Genomic DNA, 21,525 nt, shown 5'->3' with positions numbered 1-21,525 from the left:
TGGCACATATTCTTAAGGGTTCAACCTTTTCCTTAGTCCTATTAAACTCTTGACCTCAAATATATCATGTGGCAGTGAGCTCCACAGGTTACTTGGGCATTGTGTGAAAAAGCATATGCTACTGGAGCTGATGCATATGCTACTCCTTGTAGGGGAAGCTTTGAAGCCTTTGCCTAATCGAAACGGTACAATTTCTGCCATCCAGCTATGCCCTCTGGTTTTCCTTCAGCCATTCCAATAAATACAACAATGCTGCTTGGGAAAATGTGCTCACTGTTCTCTAGTAAATCCACATTGCTCACTGCTTTCTGCAGGGCTGATATTTATTGATATTTATTCAGTAAAATCAGTGTCAGGGCTGTCTTTCCATCCAGGGCTCCAGCACTGCCAAAACTCTCATACGTGGAGGGAGAATCCTTCAGTATGGATGGATGGTCAGGCAAATCTTTCCCACTTGTGGTGGGTTTGCTGCGTGCCTTAGAGAAACATTTAAAAAGCTATTCACTCCATGATGTTTTAAGTTTTCCCAGTTAGCATCCCTGGAGATGCAGTCAGTTCTTACTGTGATATGTCTATGGGATTGCCTTTGTTCCCTGTCTGATCAAATTACAGGAATAAAAAGAAATGACCCCCTAAGAACATAAGAATGGCCACACTGGTTCAGATCAATGGTCCATTTAGCTCAGTATTCTGTCTTGTGACAATGGCTGGTGCCAGATGCTTCAGAGGAAATGAACAGAACAGGACTCCATGTCATGTCATCCTGTCCCAGTTTTTGTCAGTCACAAGCTAAGGACATCCAGAGCATGTGGTTGCATCCCTGACCATCTTGGCTAATAGCCATTGATGGACCAACCCTCCCTGAACTTATCTAATTAACTTTTTAACCCAGTTATATTTTTGGCCTTCACAACATCCTCTGGCAATGAGTTCTACAGGTTGACTATGCATTGTGTGAAGTACTACTTCCTTTTGTTTATTTTAAACCTGCTGGTGCTTGTGCTATGTGAACGGGGTAAATAACACTTCCTTATTCACTTTCTCCACACCATTCATGATTTTCCTCACGGTTGCATGATGTTAAAGAATGGAGGTCACAAGTAAAGGCCTGGAGCAGCTGACTACCTCTTGGGTTTGGGGGCAAAAATCCAGCTTATCTTTGTTTCTTCCTTATTCAGTGTAACCAAGAAACAAGCTGCAAATGACCCATGACAGCTGCAGTGGAGGGAAGGGCAGCAGTGTATATCTTTTAGAGATGCTGCAGGGATCTCTAGGCGTTGATTCCATGGGGACAAATTAATCTAAATTCAAGGTTTCCATCTTAAATCATTAATCACAAAAAAAAAAAGATCCTGCCCAAATTCCCCTACTATCCAGCTACCAAAGCCCTTCTGACAAACAAGTGAAGCATCTAAATCAGTATTTTGCCTCTTCTCCCTGTGGGGTGCGAAGAGTGATCATTCCAGTCCCATCCCCCACAGCATTACTCTGAGCTAACAAACCAGCAGATTAGAGCATTAATTGCAATAGCCTTTCCAGCACAGACAGGAAGCAGAATGCATTACCAAAGGCAGCCTGAAGATGCTGTGCATTTCCCCCTCAACTACCATCCGCAGGCCACATAATTTAAACCAGTTAGCTGTAATCACTGCCACATGCAGGCATTTTCTTCATAGTCTCCCCTCACAGGATGAGTCACTCAGTTTAAATATGGTTTCAGAGTAGCAGCCATATTCAGTTTGTATCCATAAAAAGAAAAGGAGGACTTGTGGCACCTTAGAGACTAACAAATTTATTTGAGCATAAGCTTTCGTGAGCTACAGCTCACTTCATCGGATGCATTCAGTGGAAAATACAGTGGGGAGATTTATATACACAGAGAACATGAAACAATGGGTGTTATCATACACACTGTAACGAGAGTGATCAGGCAAGGTGAGCTATTACCAGCAGGAGAGCAGGGGGTGGGGGGGGGGAACCTTTTGTAGTGATGATCAAGTTGGGCCATTTCCAGCGGTTGACAAGAACGTCTGAGGAACAGCGGGGGGGCAGGGGCAGTTTAAATATGTTGCTACAGAGAAGGGTTTTCTAATTAAACTTAGCTGCCTCTCACTGGGGATCTGAGAGGGTCTGAACACAGTTGGACAGACTCCCAGACAGAAAGAGGGGTCCAAAATCATTCTAGCTAATCTGTCTATCCATCCATCCCTGTCATTGTGGTATCTAAGTGCTTGCATTTTTTGTGTTAGGCCTCTTTGACTATGGATGCTGACCTAGCCATGTGACATTGACCCAGGTCAGGTGACTGAGTCCAAGCAACACATGTCCATCTTTTACAGCTTTTTGGTGAGTCACACTTTTATTACAACCCAAAAGAGACTGGGGAGAGAAGGCAGAGTATGCAATTGCCTTTCCTTTGAGACTGAGGCCCATCCTCTGCCTTGATTTACCTCTCACAGGACTCCAGCAGGGGCTGTGAGTGGCACTTATTCTGCTTCTGCTTTTGAAATTGAGTGATGGAAAATCCAGGCTGAGTCAGCTATCACAGGCACCACTTCCTAGCAGAGAGATTGAACTCGCTAGGGAACAGCATCCCTTGGGTGGTGATGGAAGCCTCTTCCCCATTGTGGTGGAGTTCTGATTAAGGCAAGAAGATTTTTGTCTTTTGTAACCACCTTATTTTTTAAAATATATTACATAAAACAGTAATGGCAGCCTGCTGTCAGTCTCCTCTCCTCTACCTCAGACGCTTCCCTCCAAAAAATGGAAGATGCGCTTTCCCGCCAGCTATCTCACACAACGGTGTCAGCTACTGCACGCAGTAAGTCATTTGAAACTCAGACTAGCCAAAACCCTGGTGAACAGATTGCAGAGAACAGACCAACCTCAAATTCCTATGGTGATAAAGTGCTTTGAGATCCACTGCTGAAAAGAGTTGTATAAATGCTAGGATTTTGTTGGTTGTGGTGGTTGTTTGGGTTTTTTTTTTCTAGTACAGGGGATTTTCAAAGGGGACTAAGGCAAGCTCCAGCCCTCGAAATATCTGCCCTCAGCTGGGAAAGTCTGGTATAACAAGATGGCGCTAAAGCATGCTGGTTTTAACAGTAGACCCGGTAACAGGACACACAGAGACTAGTCTGGCAATGGGCTTTAACTCAGTCTTTTTCATACAGCCCCAAGGGCCATTTTGAGGTCTTACTGTGTTAACAGCTAGATTGATTGTGAGGGCATCAATGGTTGCGGCTGCAGGGAAATCTTGATTATTCTGGGCCAGCAAGCTTGGGGGCCTTGGGTGTCCTCCAGACTTTGTTTTTTCAGATGTATCTAATATTTATTTATTTTGTTCTTCGAAGTTGAAATGTAAGAGCTCAAACTAATTCACACAGGGAAGCATTGTGCTCCTAGACTCCTTCCTGTCTTTGGTGCCTTGTTTCTACTTTAAAGGATTGGTCCTCAAGTGTGTATTGCAGGACATAATTCACAGTCCTGGATAAGACTATGAAGTGGAATTGTCCCCAGCCAGGTCTCATGCTCATGTCCCATTTCAAAGCAGTGGCAGAGAATCCCTTGTGTATTGGCCTATCTGCTGCTAGCTGTTTTCCAGGCAGCTGCTCTCTGACCCTGTGGCTCTGAGCTGGTTCCTAGGGGATGCAGTTACGATAGGTTTACAGATCATGGGGAGGTAAAGCCCTAGTAACCTTAACAAGGAGACTTTTATCAGCCAAACCATCAAGAAACAAACCTCTTGCTTTGAGCTTGTTTTCATCAGTCAATATTAATTCAGGATAATACAACCACCTAATCCAGCCAATGAAGAAACTTCTGAATCTCAGCAGTGCTCAATGACCCTCTTATCATAAAGTGAATTAAAGGCCTGAGGGTTTCACAACTGGAGACCTTGTTTCCAGGCTGGGTGCCTCCTGGCACCATCATTGTGATGCAGCAATTGGGTTAAAGAAACTGAATCTGATAGATTAGGAAAATTCAACTATCTATTAAAATTGTGAGGTTAAATAGAAGGTGAAATGTGACCAAAAAGGGGCCATAGTTCTGAGACTTGGTGTCAGGAATCAGGAAACTCAGTTTTCCAGCAACCTAACCAGCACAGCTGGCCTGTAGTGGACTGTTTGATTGGCTACCCTGCCTGATTGGTGGGAAGAGTCCACAGATCAGCTTACACCCGGCAGCTGGAGCAGTGGTGGTTGTTCAAAGCCTTTGTTCCTGGCTGTTAGCTGCTTGTTCCAGCCTTGCCTTGTTCCAGGTAACCTGGCCCTGACCCTTGACTCTGGTTCCTGACCTGGGGCTCCTATTCCTGGCTACTGACTCCTGCTGTGATGGGGGGGAGGGACTTTATCAGCAAAAAGTAAAAAAAATTTTTGTTTCTGCTTGGCACATTTCCCGTTCCCAAACCTCCTAACACAGTTATGTCTTGACATATTCAGCAAATGTCGGCTACTAAACCTTTCAATGGAAGGGAAAGCAGCTAGTAACTGGCTCAGATAAAGTTAATTATTCATATAATAGCGGGGTTTTTTAAAAAAAATTTTCCAATTAACTATTTATTTTAAAACAATTACAACCCAATCCTTGTGATCACAGTGCCATCACTACTGGATCCTCTGTTAACTACAAGATCCTTAAACAGGGGGGTAGTTGGATCCCTATTGGGGGGCCAGAACCCCCTCTTCCCACCAGAATCCATTCCTGATGGGCAGAGATGTCCCATGCAGGCGCCGCTTCCCACTAGAGCTGAGAGAGGCTGGATGTGGATTCCAGGGCCATCAGGAAGGGAGCCCGGTGCACGAGGGCCTGTGAGAGAGGCAGACACACCCAAGGGGCTGCTCACTTGATGAGCTTCTTGGCCTTGAAGCAGCGGTGCAGGTAACAGTTGCTAGGCTGGTATAACTTCCTGTGTTCCTCAGGCTTCCTCTCTTTACACATCTCACCTGGAAACCTGAGTTTTCTCCCCCTCCCCTCTGCCATTGACATTGAGTGAGTGCATTAGGGGCCCGGATTAAATGCCCATTGAATAAATGGGACTCCCTCCCTTGGTTCTAGTGGGTCTAGGATCAGGCCCTAATTCTATTTTTCCCCTACCCAGAGGGCCAAATTCTGTTCTCATTGAGACCAGTGTAAATGTGAAGCAACTCCACAAGCTACGGGGGCAGAGCCTGGGCCTGTGTTGTTTGGATTTGACTTTGGGATCAGTATTTGTGTGTGGGGTATGATTGAGCAGATTAATGACCTTTTAAACTTAATACTCCATTAGTAGCTGCTGTGTGCAGCAGAAAAATGTGGATTGTGTGCCAAATCCTCCCCTCAGTTACACGTGTTCCCATCTTCCATGAATATCAACTAGACCAAAGGTTTTCAACCTTCTTTCATTTATGGACCCTTAAAAAATTTCAAATGTACGTGCAGACTCCTTTGGAAATCTTAGATAGTCTGAGGACCCTCAGGGTGCGTGGACCACAGGTTGAAAACCACTGAACTAGAGTCACTTACATTAAACCAGTAACAGGATCCCATAGAAACTAGAGCTAGATGGAAAGGATCTAGCAGGGCACGTAGACAGGATTTTCAAAGAAGCCTCTGCTATCCACTTTCATTCAAACTGGGCACCTAAATCCTTCAGGCTTGGTTGAAAATTCCATTCTCCTGCCAGGGGCCGCTGCAGGCGTGTTCCAGACGAGGTCCTCTCCAGGGCCAACCTTTTCCCAGGCCAGTTTTAAATGTCTCAATGCCAGACTGAATTTCACCATCTTTCCCTCTTCACGTTCAGCTTAAGTGGGCAGGCAGGGACACTTCAGAATGAACTGGTATTTGTAGTTTCTCATGGATTTGCTGCCTACTGCTTTGTTGTTTGTTCTCTGGCATTTGTGTTTAAATAAATTAAGGCTCTGCCTCCTGTTCCTGAAGGAGCATCTGTGAGTTAATTGAGGCAGGGATCAGGGAACCTCAGTCAGAGTTTCCTGACTTATCTTCTGATAGTCAGGTCTTTAATTGTCAGCAGGAAGGGTTGGGGCAGATCCGTACCTGGGGCTTCAGGAAGGCTATCCCTGTGTCACTTCCTCCAAAGAATGGGGCTCTCCAGGCAGCCTGTCCAATCTGACTGTGTTCCCTTGTGGAGATGGGGCCCCACACAAAGCACTTGATACCACCACCTTGAGGGCAAAGCCCTGTGGGGTTTGCCAAAGGGGCTATCAAGGATCCCAGATCCTTCTCAGATATAACAGTTCCTACAAAGCAGGGTCCAGGGGAAACAAAATCCTACAGCTCTCTTTGGGAGCTCAGGGCTCTATGGGGCTCAGACCCTTCTTTCTTCTGGCCCCTGCTATATGTCACTATTTCTTGTTATCTGCATGGACCAGCTGAGAGTCTGGCTTACATACGGGATATTTTCTAAAACTGCCCAAAAGAAGGGGCCTTGGAAATGGGCAGCTCAGCTTCTTACATTACCTATGAACCTACTTCATTCAAAAGTAAGGTCCTTGAAACCATTAGCACTTCTAAGCCATTTGCCTTTAACACCCTCATCCCCTCTACGTAAAGCAGAGAGCTGCTATCTGATCAGAACCTGGGGCTTTACCAGGAATATCTTAATCTGTTGGTGTTTGGTACCTAGAAGCCAGCAGAGACCCTGCCAGTATGGACCCATAATTCATACTGCACCCAACAATGGCACTGACAGAGACTCATAGGCAAGGGGCCTCTTAGACAATTTACTGCTGACTTCAGTGGGAGCAGCACCAGGCCTCCTGGGCTCATGTCAGCCCATCTCTGACCTAGCTACTGCACACGCACATGCACCGCATGTCAAGTGGATGCTTACAGGAGTAAGAGCTGTTGTTTAAATAACACTGTCTGTCTCCCCCCCCGAATATGTTTAAAATGCCTTTGAGAACGTCATGCACAAAAGATCCTAACACTGAGACATTCATGCAACATTATGGCCCAGAAGGTTTCCCTCCTACAATAAAAGTGAATTTAGAAGTCTCAGCTCTAATGTTCTAAATGCTCAGATGGTAGTAGAGTCTTAGCTAACTAAGGTGCCAACTGTAGCATTCACTTTTTTTCTTTGTAGAGACAAAGAGCTTGCAGTTCTTCCCTCATGGATTCTTTGGCAAGGAGGGACTCAGCTCCCTTCCTAAAAACAAAAGGAGTACTTGTGGCACCTTAGAGACTAACCAATTTATTTGAGCATAAGCTGTAGCTCACGAAAGCTTATGCTCAGATAAATTGGTTCATCTCTAAGGTACCACAAGTATTCCTTTTCTTTTTGTGAATACAGACTAACACGGCTGTTACTCTGAAAGCTCTCTTCCTGTCGCCAGGAAAGAGAAAATCGTAAAAGGCTTTATAAGACCTTTAGTCTGCCTGGCACCCCCTTAGAACGGCAGGAATACTTTCTTCTTCCCAGGGATATTTGATTCTCACTATAGCTAGAAGTCTGTGAGCAAGGCTAAATGGTTATTGCAGGAGCTGGTTGAATTATTTGCTGTGGAATAACGAACTTGCTCCTATTGAAATAAATGGCAATCCTCCCACTGGCTTCAAAGGTACAGCATCAGGCTGAATGTGCATTGGAAAGGTCGACCTTTTTTTCTCTTTGCAAGCAATTTGCAACTTGATCCAAACGTTCTTATTCATACTTTGCCAGGTGGTTCATGCAAATAATTTTCAGCCTCTGGGAAATTGTTCTTTGACTAATCACTATTCTTGATGTGTGTCTAGTCACCTGACTCATGGGGTATTGGTTCTGCTCCCGGGAGTGCATGTCTGACGTGTTTAAAACTGGGGATTACTGGATAACAAATAGTGCACTTCCAAAATGCATTTTTTGATGAATAATTGTAATGCACTGTGCCAGTGCTTGTGATCGGGATTCCCTCTAGCAGACCCAGTGAGGATCAAACCTGCTGTGTATTCATAGCTAACAGAGTTACTCTTTTTTTTAACCGAACTGCTAGGGCAGGGGTGGGCAAACTTTTGGCCCCAGGGCCATATCTGAGTTGCAAAACTTTATGGAGGGCCAGGTAGGGAAGGCTGTGCCTCCCCAAACAACCTGGACCCCACCCCCTATCTGCCCCCTGACTGCCCCCCTCAGAACCCCTGCCCCATCCAACCCCCCGCTCCTTGTCCCCTGACTGCCCCCTCCTGGGACCCCTGCCCCTAACTGCCCCCCGGGACCCCACCCCCTAACCCTTGTCCACACCCCTGCCCCCTGATAGGCCCCCTGGGACTCCCACCCCCTATCCAACCGCCTTGATCTTGGTCCCCTAACTGCCCCGACCCCTATCCACACCCCCGCCCCCCCGGGACCCCACCCCTTATCCAACCTCCCCGTCCCCTGACCACCCACCCCCCAGGACCTCTGCCCCATCCAACTGCCCCCTGTCCTCTGACTGCCCCCTGGCGCCCCCTGCCTCCTTGCCATGCCGCTCAGAGCAGGAGTGGCGGGCCAGAGCGCCGGCGGCGCAGCGCACTGAGGCTGCGGGAAAGGGGGGACAGCAGGGGAGAGGTCGGGGGCTAGTCTCCCCAGCCAGGAGCTCAGGGGCCAGGCAGGACAGTCCTGCGGGCTGGCTGTGGCCCGCAGGCCATAGTTTGTCCACCTCTGTGTTAGGGTGTTGTTATTTTGTAAGTCTCGCTTGCACCCAGCAATCTTAAATCTGCCCTCTTGGCTGGCCAAGACGAATCAATCTCTAATGGTGACTCCATTGTCTGCAGTGACGGAGTGAAGTTGATTATTATGGTGTGTATTAATATGCTGGATTTCACAGTAAGCAAGTGAGTGCTAAGGGGGGTACGTGAGGTTTATGCTGTACAGGAGTGACTTTCATCCTTGGTCATGAATGCCCTGCATTCAGTCCTTCCTGACATCCATGGTATCTGTGTGGATGCAGCCACGGTTCATTAAATAATAATTTGCCCAACAATAATTAATCTTTCAGAATTCATAAGCATTTCCCCAAATACCCAGCAAATGGCCAAATCCTCTCAAGCAATGAATGCCATAGTACCACCAAGAGCAGCCCTAGCTTGCCAGTTGATACATTAATCCTTTTATGGGTAGTTTTGTGTCCACTATCTTTGCCCATCTTGGAGCTGGCACGTGGGGATGCTCCTTGAGTTGGTCTCCCTGGGAAATGCATCAACTTGCTCCAGTTTCATTTTCCCTGGAGGCTGCAGATGTGAGGAGGAACTAGTGATAGCCCTCCATTTCAGTGTGGCTAGAGCAGGGTCAGATGCAGGGATGATGCAGTCACTTAGCACCTCCCATCTGAGGAACTTAAAGCATTCTGCAAATGTGAAGTAAATGAGCCCAATTCAGCCATGAGACAGGGGCATGTTGTTCTCTCTAGTTTAAAGAGGGAGAATATGGGGGTAAGGGAAAGAAATGGGGGTTCTGATAAGCTGTTACAATTATTAAAGAAGTTGAATGTCCTCTACAGTAAAATACATAAACCCAAATGTTTTCTATTTGATGTTCAAATGTATTTATTGACTTGTTTGAAATGGGTGTAATAAACTTCAAAAGGCTTCTTGCTGCAGCCATGAGTTCAGCGGAGTCCATTCCAGAGTCCTAAGCACTTCCAAAGGATTGCATGAAGATGTATCTATGTGCACTGCAATTCCTGCAGAACTCATGAACTGAGCTGGATTAGTTCTCAATTTCCAAGTTGCACCACCTAGGTGCTCAAAGAAGGGGCAGTGGTGTTATGCCAAGTAACAGACATAGAAATCACTGTAATACGGGATATGGTACTCAGTATATGAATAGTTTTGTCTTTTTACCTTTAAAAAAAAATTGCTAATGTCACCCTTATGCACCACGCTTCCTTGGTTTCGAGTTCCTTAGCTCTAGCAAATACTAGATCAGAAAATTACATTAATTACTCCTGCAGTTTCCATTGGTTACAATATTTGCTTTTACTTCCTGTCCTAAACTGTTGCGTAGCGCTGCTGTGTGCTGTATCCTGTAAGATAGTTGCTATGTTTCACAGCAGAGGTGGCTCGATATTTTCAGTGGTCAGTGAAGTGATCCACAGCTATGGTTTGTATATTAGCTTGTAACGAGCTTTGGGATCTTGCAGGGTGTTATATGAATGCAATATATTGACAATGTTATCATTGTTAAATGTTCTGTTCTAATAAATACAAAAATCTGCTAGCAGATCAGAGGAGGAAGTATGTTGGGTGGAAGATGCAGCAGAACGTGAGCGTTTCTCTGAATTTCTTGTTGGGTCCAAAAAACACATCAGGAACAGAAATGGATGATGTGGTTTCTATTCTTGTTTTTGTTTCTTTTAAGTTTTATGTTACGCTGATTTATTCCTCTCTTGTGGACACATGGAGCCAACGGCGCTTGTAGCAACACAGAGAGCAAGAGCATGAATTAGCTGAATATATGAATATCAAATGTTTAGCCAAGCCTTGCACATTTCAAACTTTAGAAGAATATTGTGCTCACTGGACTGAATGCTCAGACCGTGGGTGACAATCTGCTTCTGCCCTTTAATTTGCAACATGGCACAGACACACCCTTGGGTGTTGCACACCTTAATATACACAAGTCAAGTGCATGCAACAGAGAAAATCTGGAACAAATTAAATGTGCACGTCTGGGCATTTAGATCAACTGTTTGTGGCTGGAATCCTTTCAGAGCACTGGCTGCCCTCCTCTATCATTTATTTTAAAAAAAGATTTGTAGAGCTGTAATTCAGTCTGTGCTTAAACAGTCAGTTTGAGATATTTAGCAGTGAGGGCCTGCGTGACCATCAGCTTTGTTGCCCTTTTAAACTAATTTAAAATACATGTAAATGTTTTTAATATATAACAGTTCTGTAAATGTAACTGGCAGGCTTCCTACTCTCCAGATGTGAAGGGCTTAGTTATAAGTAAGGCTGGGTGTTTGTCAGGGTAAAAGTCAGCTTTTTCGTGGCAAAAAAAAAGCTTAAAAAAAAGGAAAATGACTTGGTCTGTAATGTTTTTAATTATGATTATGTTTATTTTCCATTGAAAAAAGGGCTAAATGCTTGATATCAAAGCTTATAGGAGTATAAAGTTAACAAAATGGCACAAAAAAGAACCAAATGTGTAAAAATGAATGGGAGAGAATTGCAAACCAGGTTACAAAGACTGCCTTTTTAGGAAAAAACCCGAAATGTCACAGGGCCAGATGAGGTCTCAGTTGTGTAGTAACTCCATTGAAGCTATCGCAGCTCTGCCTTTTCCATGTACAATGGAGATCGGAATCTGCCCCCTGGAAATCTTGTCATGTGAAAAACGAAATGCCTTGGACCCTGATTCCTATATTTGGATCTGCTGGAGCAGACCCCTATGCCAAGCCCCGAGGAGCCAATTACAGGATCAGGGCCCAAGAGGGTTGCCAGTTTTGGTTGGACGGATTCCTGGAGGTTTCACCTCATGGCATAATATTTAATTAAAGATTAAACTTTAGTTCCTGTGGACTCCAGGACAATCCTGGAGGATTGGCAACCTTAGGACCCAAGTGAGGAGGTTTCATGACTGACTCCAAACCCTTTTGTAAAATGTTTGCTTCCAGGCAGATGCTGTGATGAGGCTCTCACTCTGCTGCGGCCACCTGACACCTGCCCTGTAGGTGGGGAGAGGGCTGCAGCATGGAGCGGGCAATGCTGTGAAATGTTTTGACCCGTTCTAGTGAAACCTGCCACTGACTGGGCCGGATCCTGAAGTCTATATCTATACACTAGGCAGTGCTGTCTAGTGGCTAGAGCATTCGATTCCCAACTCAGGAGACCGAGGTTCTGTTTCTGGCTCTGCTACTGTCCGCTTCAGTGACCTGGGGTAAGTCACTTTCACCTCTCAATTTCCCCATCTATAAAATGGGGATAATGGTATTTTGTAAAGTGGTTTGAGATCTGCTGATGAAAAGTGCTATATAAGAACAAGGTATTCTTATTAGTCAAGCAAAGATCCTGTTGGCTTCACTGTGAGCGTTGCCTGAGTTAGGAGGTCAGGATTTGGCCCTAGGGCAGTTTGATGCAAGATGTCACTTTGGGTTAGAGTTGGGTGCTTTGTTCAGGATAAAGCTGCAGTCCTGCTGTAGCCACTCAGCCTCCAGCTGGAGGCCTTTGGGAATGGATTTTGTGTTTTATTTCCAGACTTAAGCAGAAAGGCATGCTAAACAGTTTTTGTGACTCTCCAGCCATAAGCGGCAGGCATCTGACACCAAACCGAACAGAGACCTGGGGGAAATGGGTTTTCAGAGAGAATTCCTATAAAAGCAAAGGCAAAGACTGAGGTGTGTGGAGTCCTTGTCAGATTCCCTTCCTTTCCAGTGAGTGCCAACTAAACAGGGAGCCTTCATCTCCCGGGGCTGCAGCCAAGTCCAGAGTGAAGCAGGATGCAGCCTCCCGGTGAAAGGAGCTGATGCCCAGGGCTGCCCGCATGCAGCTCGCAGGGAGGGAGCTTCCACCTCGTTTTGTTTGTATTAACAATAGTGCAAAGTGCCAGATAAAAATTCTCTTTGGTTAAAAACCGAGTCCGGTTGCATAAACACAGTGACCCAACTTGAGCTTAACCTTAATGTGGCTTCCCATAACATGACATCACGCAGGGGCCAGGTTACCCTCCTATTCCAAAGGGCTGCTTCTGCCTGCAAAAATGCCTTCCCCCCGCCCCCCCCCCGAGGATAATCTCCTTCTTCCTGTGTGAATTAGGAGAAGAGATGCAGGGCCCCTGGACCATCCTGTCTCCAAACAAAACGGCCGCAATAACAACCCTCTCCGCCCCCTGCTCTGTTTCCTCTGAACTGCTGCAGAACAAATGCTTTCTGCTTAGAGGGTGCTGGGGTGTCCAGGAATTGTGCAAAGTGCTATCAAATTGCTGCACCTTTTCAAATCACTCCCAGTGTAGTTACCTAATGGATGTCACAAGGCTCTGGGTCAGGAGCCTAGCTGCATTTGAGTAACTCGTGTCCAGTCCAGTCCATTCTTATGCTCATTTATTCCTTGTGCTTTCAACAGTTTCTCTAACAAGGTCATCGTGACCGGATTCCAATCTGGGCTGATCGTGTTCTGCTGAACTTAATTCCCCCTGGAATTTTAGGCCTTGTCTGCAATGGGAATTTGTCCTGATTCCAGCCATCAAAACCAGCCACTGATGCAACTACTGCAGTGCTAACCCCAAGTGTAGGCAAGGCAATTTCTAATCACATCTGTCCTTGGGATTTTGTCCTGGAGTAACTACAGCAATGGGTGGCTGTTGATTGCTGGAATCGAAGCAAATTTCCATTGCAGATAAGGTTACAGTTGAGCATAACATTCTTTGTCACTTCCCGTCCTAAAGTGCCATGCAGTGCTATTGTACTCTGGCAAATAGTTGCTGTGTTCCACCCTAGAGGCAGCTGCATTTCAATGACAGTGGGTGGTGTGATTCCCATACTTCTAAAACACTTTCAGATGGAAGGTGATATAAAGGTTGGCTATTATCCTAAGGAGGTAAGGCGCATTTGTGACTTCCTGTTAGGGTTGGGAATCCCAGGGCCATTTGGACTTTGGGAAGCTTTCATTTGAGCTGAGTTATTTGTAGAGAGTTGGGGTGGGGGGTCCTCTTCCAGGAGATTTCCAACATTCCTAGGATTCCAGGAGAGGGGTTCAGTGGTAGGTAACTGCAGTTTGCCATGGACAGGAACAATCACAGCTATGAGGCTTGAACAAAAATCTTGGCTTTAAGGTTGTTTGAAAATGCAAAATCTATTAAAACAACTAATGTTGCTTTGAAAAATAAGAGAGTAATAAAAGGGATGCAAACATCTATTATTTTTGGAAACATTTCTCCACTGGTTCTCTGCTGGGCACCAGAATGTGATCACATCTGCAGTCTGCTCCGAGATCAGGTTACTGAGTGCCTCTCGACTGAGCAGCTTTGCTGGTGTAGGCTGTGGGGAAAAACTACACAACATGCTAAAAACCTGCCCTGAGCCAGTGAAACCGGAATAACCCATCAGACTAAAGTGGTGCAATTTGTGGAATGGACTGTAATGTTCCTCTAGTCTTCTTGGCCTTGTCTACGCTAAATGATTTTGCATCCTTTTTTTTTTTTTTTTTTTTAAGCAGTGGTGCAAATGAGGATCTCAAGTGCGCTAGCTGAAAATGCTGGAGCCCTGTATGTACTACAGCGTGAACAAATGATAGGGAAACTGGTGGAAGATTTTCAAATGCAGCCCTTGGGAAGAAGGGTGGCCTTGGGGTTCAGGAATGGGAGTCAGGAGACCTGGGTTCTTTCCTGGGTCTGTCATAGACCTTACTTACTTGGGTAAGTGACCTGAGCTCATCATGCCTCATTTTCTTCATCTGGGATTTTCAAGCGTCAGGTTCCTTTTGAAAATCCCAACTTTCATGTGCGAAGTGGGGATAATACTTCCCTGCCTCACAGAAGGGCTTGTGAGGGTTAGTTAATTATTGTCTAAGAGACTCTGACAAAGGGGGTAGAGAAATGCAAGCTCTATTATATTAGTTTATATTATAAAAGCCAGAGCACTGAGTTCTTAACTATCTTTGCACCTTCCTATTAAGCAGCTGACCCTGGCCACTGTCTGTCTAGACATGGAGTTACTCCGCAATTGCTAGTGGAGTGAATAATTCCCTTTGTGGGTCAGGGTGGGGCCTTCTTCTGGTGTAGCTGGAACTGGGTCAAGCTAAACAGGAACACGGTGCTTTTATTCCGGAATAAGAGTGGCCAATGTATGGAGTTATTCAGGAATAGCTATTGTGCTTAAACAAACCTGAATTAACTTTCAAGCGTAGACAAAGCCTGACAAAGGTCTAGCTGGACACTTGGTGTGAGCCAGTCTAATTCTTATGGTCCTGTTCTTTGTACAGAAAATCCTCTGTGGACACAGACCGGCGGGACCTCAAACACACTCCTGACCCTTCAATACTCTTCAGGTCTATGTCCAAGGTGTGGCTCTGTTGTAATGAGACGTTGACCGTTCATCTAAAACCAGTTATGCTGGGTGGTTTTTGCTGATTGCAGTGGAATTTGAGACCCCCCCATCCCCCCTACCTCTTCATGTAATCAAAGCTACCAAGGGTCCCACATTAGGATTCCAAGCTGCGATGTTTTCTCCAGAGCAGCCCATGCTCTGCACATGCAGCTGCCCTGCACAGTTGCCAACTTTCACGTGGTAAATAAGCCCCCTGACTTTCACAATAAGCCAACAATCGAGCTAATCCCGTTTCAAAACAGGGCTGAAACAAGACAATCCCTAAGAACTCCAACACTCTGACTAGATTTCCCCCCGCACCCCGCGTGCAGTCTGGGACTGTGGTGGGCCTGCTGTGCACCCCTGACTCCCTTGCTTGCCAGGAGCCGATCCAAAAGAAAGAAGTGACAAGCCAAAAACTAGCCAACAAGGAACTCACAAACCAATTAAGGCAAAACCAAGCCCCATTTTTTTTGTTTTCCACTGGTTTAGCATGTCTGTAACACTGTTCTTCCTGCTGCTGCTTGTTTGTGGATTTCCTCCCTTCTCTTTAGAGAGCAAGATGACTCCAGATCCTGGCTCATCTCCATTGTTATGGACTGGAGGCAATTTGCAATGCACACACCTTTCTGATATTTTTTTATTGTGCTGCAGTATGCAAAGCAGAAATGCTAGCAGAGTAAACATGGTTTCTGGAGAAAGGCCAATTTAGGATGCACCAGTTTTAAAAAATTATTTAGAAACAACAAGACAACATCCTAAGATGTACAGCTGTCTAGAAGAAAGCAGCAGGCTTCCAGGTGTATCTCCAACATGTAAATACTCAGTAAAACTGGCTTCTCTTTCATGTGTTTGGGCAGACTAATTATAATTGGAGGATTCTAAGTTTGTACTTTTGGTTAAATTCACCTCAAGCTGTTCCTGTTTTTTAAAACTGTTTATGAAATAGTGTAACCCACACACCTTCTGGGGGTTGTGTTCTGTCTCATCTAGTGGCATTGAGACCACTTAGAGAGAGAGAAAATGAGTCTGCTCTACACCCTTAGCTAAAGCAGTTGGTTTTTAGCTCATGCGGTAGGGGCTCATGCACTAAGCTCCAGAGATCCTAGGTTCGTTCCCGCCCTCGGTGTTACAGCAGCACTTACAACACTTTAAAGAAAAAAACACTTGCAGAACTAGCATGTCTAGAATTTCACCCAGCATGCACCCCGACTGCGCTAGAAAAGCCTGTCAGAAGAGCTGGGTCTTGTTAAAGGCCTCAAGGCAAAGGGGATCACCCACGTGTTGTCCAGAGCTGGAGATCTGCCAGTGTCCTTGGGATAAAAATCCCTCCTTGATTTGCAATAAAGTATTTAATTTGATATACAGCCTTGATGTCACCAGTGTCCCAATAATTGTTTCATTCTGATTATCCCAGGTCTTCCAACTTGGGCCTGCCCTCAACTGCTTCATGGCGGCCTGACTGAGCTTTGGAAAGAGAGACAGAGTCCCTGAGATTCAGCTCAGCCAAGAAAGGACTTGGGCATCTGGGCCTGCATGCCTTTTCTCAGCTTCTAATGCATTGTGTCCATAGCCCCTTTCCTAGTATCTCCCCAAGGGACCCTAAGACTGGAACAGGCCTGGATGTAGTGTTGCCTAGAATATGTGCCTTGCTTATCTACTGCCCAAGAGCAGAATTTGCACCTGTCGTTGTATGGTCTCTGCATTCATTTTTGGTTGGTCATGGTGTTTCCTGCAGAATTCTCTGCAGTGATTTTGGCCTTTTGGAGTCTGCAGCAGAGAGAGACTCTAGGGCAGGGATTCTCAAACTCGGGGTCGGAACCCCTCAGGGGGTTGTGAGGTTAGTACATTGGGGGGTCACAAGCTGTCAGCCTCCACCCCAAACCCTGCTTTGCCTCCAGCATTTATAATGGTGTTAAATATATTTAAAGTGCTTTTAATTTATAAGAGGGGGTCGCACTCAGAGGCTTGCTATGTGAAAGGGGTCACCAGTACAAAAGTTTGACAACCACTGCTCTAGGGACCTGAAGACATTTTGTTTTCTTGTTATAGGGCCTGATCCTTCTCCCATTGAAGCCAATGGGAATATTGCCCTAGTCTTTCCATTTGTCCATCCGTGCCTTTGTCAGTAGGGGAGCCACCCTCCCTGTTACTGATTGTCTGGGTCCATCTTGCCTCTCTGTCGCTGTCTCTCCTGTTTTTGTATCAGAGTCTCTCTGTGGATATCCTTGCCTACTTGGCGTAGTGCAGCCCAGCTCCCCCAGACCACACAACCTAGCCAACAGGGGAGAAGTTGAGGCTATACGTGGGGAGAACATTGTTCCCTAGGGGAACGGGTGATACGGGGTGGGATAACATGGAAGTCACTGGGGATTTTCTTCAGTGGGGGAATGGGAGTTGCAAACGCCATGAAGTGGGGTTTGAGTTAATTAATGATGAACGTTGCTACGATTTGTTAACAGCAACATTGTGCTCGGTGGTGTGCTGCACACAGAAAGTGAGATGATCCTGGCGTGAGGCAGCATGGTTTGTCCAGACCAAGGACGTAGGAGATCTGGGCTCTTTTCCTGGCTTTGGGAGTCCCTTCTCCATTCTGCCTCTCCTGCCCCTTTGCCTGTTATGTCTACGTGGACTGGGAGCTCACTGGGTCAGGGATTCTTCTCTTGTGTCTGTGCAATGCCCAGCAGAGTGGGGCTCTGGGATCAGTGGTTTAGAAGACAAACATGGAAGGAATAAAGGTGTAAAATGCTACAGTGACATTGCGGTGCTGCTCTAGTTCATCAGTGTAGATGCTATGCATGCTGGTGGGAGGGGTTCTCCCATCAGCACAGGGAACCCACCTCCCCAAGAGACAGTAGTTAGGGTGACGGAAGAATTATTCCGTGGACCGAATGGTATCTCCACGGGGATTTAGATCAGCTTATCTACACTGCTCAGGGGCCTGGATTTTTCACACTGCTGACAGAAATAGTTAAACCAACCGAATTTTCTTGTGTAGACCTGGTCTAGGTTTCCCTCTGGGAAGACACTCATGCAGTCAAGTCACAGTGTTCTTTCTCTCTCTGTTTTAAACAAATCACTGTCAGATCTCCTGAAATTAAGAAGGTTTCAGAGTAGCAGCCGTGTTAGTCTGTATTCGCAAAAAGAAAAGGAGTACTTTGTGGCACCTTAGAGACTAACAGATTTATTTGAGCATAATTAAGAAGTGAGGTCTGCTTCATGGGAGCTTTGCACTGAGAGGTGCAAAGGGAAGAGATCACCTGTGAGTCTCCCCTGCCACAGGAGGTGCATTTCCCCCTCCCCCTGTTAAATCTGTCACTACAGGGGTCATGTGTTTCCTCCTCCCTTAGGCAGTTTCCCTTACTGCACTTGGTAAGAGCCAGGCTGCTGGGTGGGATAAAAGCATAAAGGTGAGGGTGAGGGCCGGATCCCCGCACGCAGCCTAGCAGGAGACGTGAACATTGGGCCTAATCACATCAGCCACACTATCAGAGGCTCGTTCACCTGCACATCTACTAATGTGATCTATGCCATCATGTGCCAGCAATGCCCCTCTGCCATGTACATTGGTCAAACTGGACAGTCTCTACGGAAAAGAATAAATGGACACAAATCAGATGTCAAGAATTAGAACATTCATAAACCAGTGGGAGAACACTTCAATCTCTCTGGTCACTCGATTACAGACCTAAAAGTTGCAATATTACAACAAAAAGACTTCAAAAACAGACTCCAACGAGAGACTGCTGAATTGGAATTAATTTGCAAACTGGATACAATTAACTTAGGCTTGAATAGAGACTGGGAGTGGATAGGTCTTTACACAAAGTAAAACTATTTCCCCATGTTTATCCCCCCCCCCCCCCCCCGCCACTGTTCCTCAGACGTTCTTGTCAACTGCTGGAAATGGCCCACCTTGATTATCACTACAAAAGGTTTTCTTCACCTCCCCGCTCTCCTGCTGGTATTAGCTCATCTTAAGTGATCACTCTCCTTACAGTGTGTATGATAACACCCATTGTTTCATGTTCTCTGTGTATATAAATCTCCCCACTGTATTTTCCACTGAATGCATCCGATGAAGTAAGCTGTAGCTCACGAAAACTTATGCTCAAATAAATTTGTTAGTCTCTAAGGTGCCACAAGTACTCCTTTTCTTATTGGGGTTGTAGCAGAGCAAGTTAGCCAGGAAAGGGAGCTGTCCCAGGTCAGGCCCTGTGCTCTGCCTCTGGGGCAGAGACCACCTCTGGGCATGTCTACACTTGCCATTTAAAGCGAAAAAAGTCCCTTTTTTGTAGAAAAACTGTCGGAGCATCTACGCTTGCCAATGACTTTTTGTGGTGAAACTCAGAAGTTTCACCGCAGAAAGAAAACCCCCTCCACAAGAGGCATACAGCTCTTGCCGGTGATGCTTTTATGGTGATGTGCAAGTGAAGACACGTTCTTCCTGTTTACAGAGCTTTTAGCCTCCGTAGGATCTCCCACAGTGCCTAGGTGACCACTCTGGTCAGTAGCTCTGGTGCTCTGATGCCAGGTAAACAGACATTCACCCCTCCCCTGTAAAGCCCCAAGAACTTTGAAACTCCCCTTCCTGTTTTCTTGGCAAGTGCTCACCTATCCTCTGGCCAGGTGAGAATGGCTGTTCCATAGAGCAAACGATCCCCTGCTTGGAGCAGTGCTGAGCTCCTGGAGCTGATCAGTGTCTGGGGAGAGGAGGCTGTGCAGGGACCCAGGATGCCCCGCGATCACCCCCCCTTCCCACAAGACCTATCGTCAAAATGGAGAGAGCTGCACTGTGGGATAGCTGCCCTTAGTGTGCTGCTCTCATCAGGGATGGTCTTAGTCTCTAAAGGTTTCAGAGTAGCAGCCGTGTTAGTCTTTATTCGCAAAAAGAAAAGGAGTACCAGTGACACCTTAGAGACTAACCAATTTATTAGAGCATAAGCATTATTATTATTCGGATGCATCCGACGAAGTGAGCTGTAGCTCACAAAAGCTTATACTCAAATAAATTGGTTAGTCTCTAAGGTGCCTCTAGTACTCCTTTTCTTTTAGTCTCTAAAGCAGCTGGTTCCTCTGGTGGAAGCTCTCCAGAGGACAGTCTGTACCACTCCTGATTTTGGAGGGATCAGAGTCCAGCACTCGAATGAAATGAAGGTTACCATTAGGTGAGGCCTTGGGGGTGGGAGTGGAGAGAACTCCCCCCCCACACACACCTTAATTTCTGTTAGGTGTTCCCATTCATACAGTGAGCAAAATCACAGAGCCAAGAGTGCAGATCTGAGCAACTTGTCCCCTCTAGTGCCAGACCAGTGCCTCCAGAAGTGGAGGTGCTCAGAGAATGGCGTTGCAGCCTAGATCAAACTAGTAAAAGACTCAGATTACAGTTCCTGGGTGAATCAAGTCTCCTGCTTGGCAGATGTCTGTGGCTTAGTAAGGCCCGCCTAGGGGAGGGCACAAAGAAGGATGGGCTCTTTGCAGAGAGCTCTTGCAAAGTTGCCTCTCAGGAGTCAGTGTTTCAGAGATGCCTGTGACAGACTTTGGAGGTATAGCATTTGTCTTAAACTTTTCTATTGGCACAGGCCTCCTCCTTGCCTGGAGGAGCCTCTCTCTGTCTTCCAGGGATGAGGTCGTCCATCTCCTTGCTGAATAGCAGCTCTGTCTTTCTGTGCTGGGGAGACCAATGCTAATTGTCAGATTTGGATGCAGTAGCTGTGCTTTCAGGTAAGAACGTTCTTTGGAGTAAAACACTGTAGTGACTAAGGTTTTTTTAAAAATTGGCTTTTTGAATTTCTGACAACATAGGTTTGTATTGTAGTGGGCTCTGTTCAAATAGCTGGACTGGAGCATGTGTGAGGAGAATACTAGTTCTGTACTAGCTCCATTGTTCAGGTTTGATCAGTATTGATTGTGATTATTAGTTGGAGCAGAATTTCAGCTATTCATCGCTGCTCATTGCCATACTACATTGGCTATCAGTGTTCCAGTCATGTGCACCAAATGCCTTCCCAGACCCGAAGGAGAGAGGCAGTACCTTCCAGTGTCACTGAACATTAAGAAATGAAAAGCCAGGATGTGTAGGCATTTTTATTTTCTGTTAAAAGAACGAGTCTGAACTTGCTGTGAACCTGTCATAGCTTTAACTGTGAGAGTAAAGGAGGAAGTATGTATAGGGATAGCAGCTCAGGTGAGGAATTCCTATGTGATGCAAGGAAATAAGGTGCACTGTGCACTTCTTTAACAGGAAGAGCTCCCAGTGACATCCCACAGGACAATGGGTATGGAGTGAGAATTTCTCTTCCCCAGCATTGCCTGCAAGGTCAGTTACTAGCAATGGTTGATTAAAGGGAGGGAACTGCATAATGAGTTCTCGATGATGTGATGGGGGAAGAGGCTTTGAGGATAAACAATGGTCAGCTGCAGCTTCTTTTTACCGATAAGTGAACACCAAGCTTTGCAAGGCCCTGCCTGGAAAGGGAATGGCCACGCACTCAGCAACAGAACCAGACTCTCTCCTTTGTGCATCATGGCACTGGCCTGATTGTCCATTTGT

At 46.0% G+C, this 21,525-nt stretch overlaps 1 protein-coding gene and 1 long non-coding RNA gene across 12 annotated transcripts in view; one reads left to right on the top strand and one right to left on the bottom strand.

Moving 5' to 3' along the window:
* LOC122463370 overlaps positions 1-21,525 on the bottom strand; it is a 28,798-nt gene that overhangs the window by 3,583 nt on the left and 3,690 nt on the right. Inside the window, exons 2-4 of the long non-coding RNA XR_006286648.1 lie at positions 19,411-19,419; positions 10,539-10,543; positions 5,760-5,770 (exon numbers count right to left, since the gene is read on the bottom strand). This is a non-coding gene — a long non-coding RNA (uncharacterized LOC122463370). The remainder of the gene's footprint in view (positions 1-5,759; positions 5,771-10,538; positions 10,544-19,410; positions 19,420-21,525) is intronic.
* Positions 2,062-21,525, top strand: part of LPAR2 (lysophosphatidic acid receptor 2) — a 42,127-nt gene continuing 22,663 nt past the window's right edge. For 3 of the 11 annotated variants that reach the window (XR_006286647.1, XM_043532512.1, XM_043532518.1), the window contains exon 1: positions 2,387-2,821. Coding sequence is in view for 4 of the 11 variants with exons in the window: in XM_043532512.1 (XP_043388447.1) it covers positions 2,764-2,821 (58 nt within the window). In the remaining 7 variants the exon portion in view is untranslated. Of the gene's footprint in view, positions 2,347-2,386; positions 2,822-4,181; positions 4,262-9,961; positions 10,055-10,850; positions 11,831-20,436; positions 20,697-21,216; positions 21,292-21,525 lie in introns of those variants that run through there. The other 8 variants (XM_037887974.2, XM_027827421.3, XM_043532515.1 and 5 more) reach the window with 8 other exon arrangements.

The sequence above is a fragment of the Chelonia mydas genome, chromosome 20 (genome assembly GCF_015237465.2).
Source record: "Chelonia mydas isolate rCheMyd1 chromosome 20, rCheMyd1.pri.v2, whole genome shotgun sequence".
NCBI lineage: Eukaryota > Metazoa > Chordata > Testudines > Cheloniidae > Chelonia > Chelonia mydas.
This window is presented reverse-complemented; position numbering and strand designations above follow the sequence as displayed.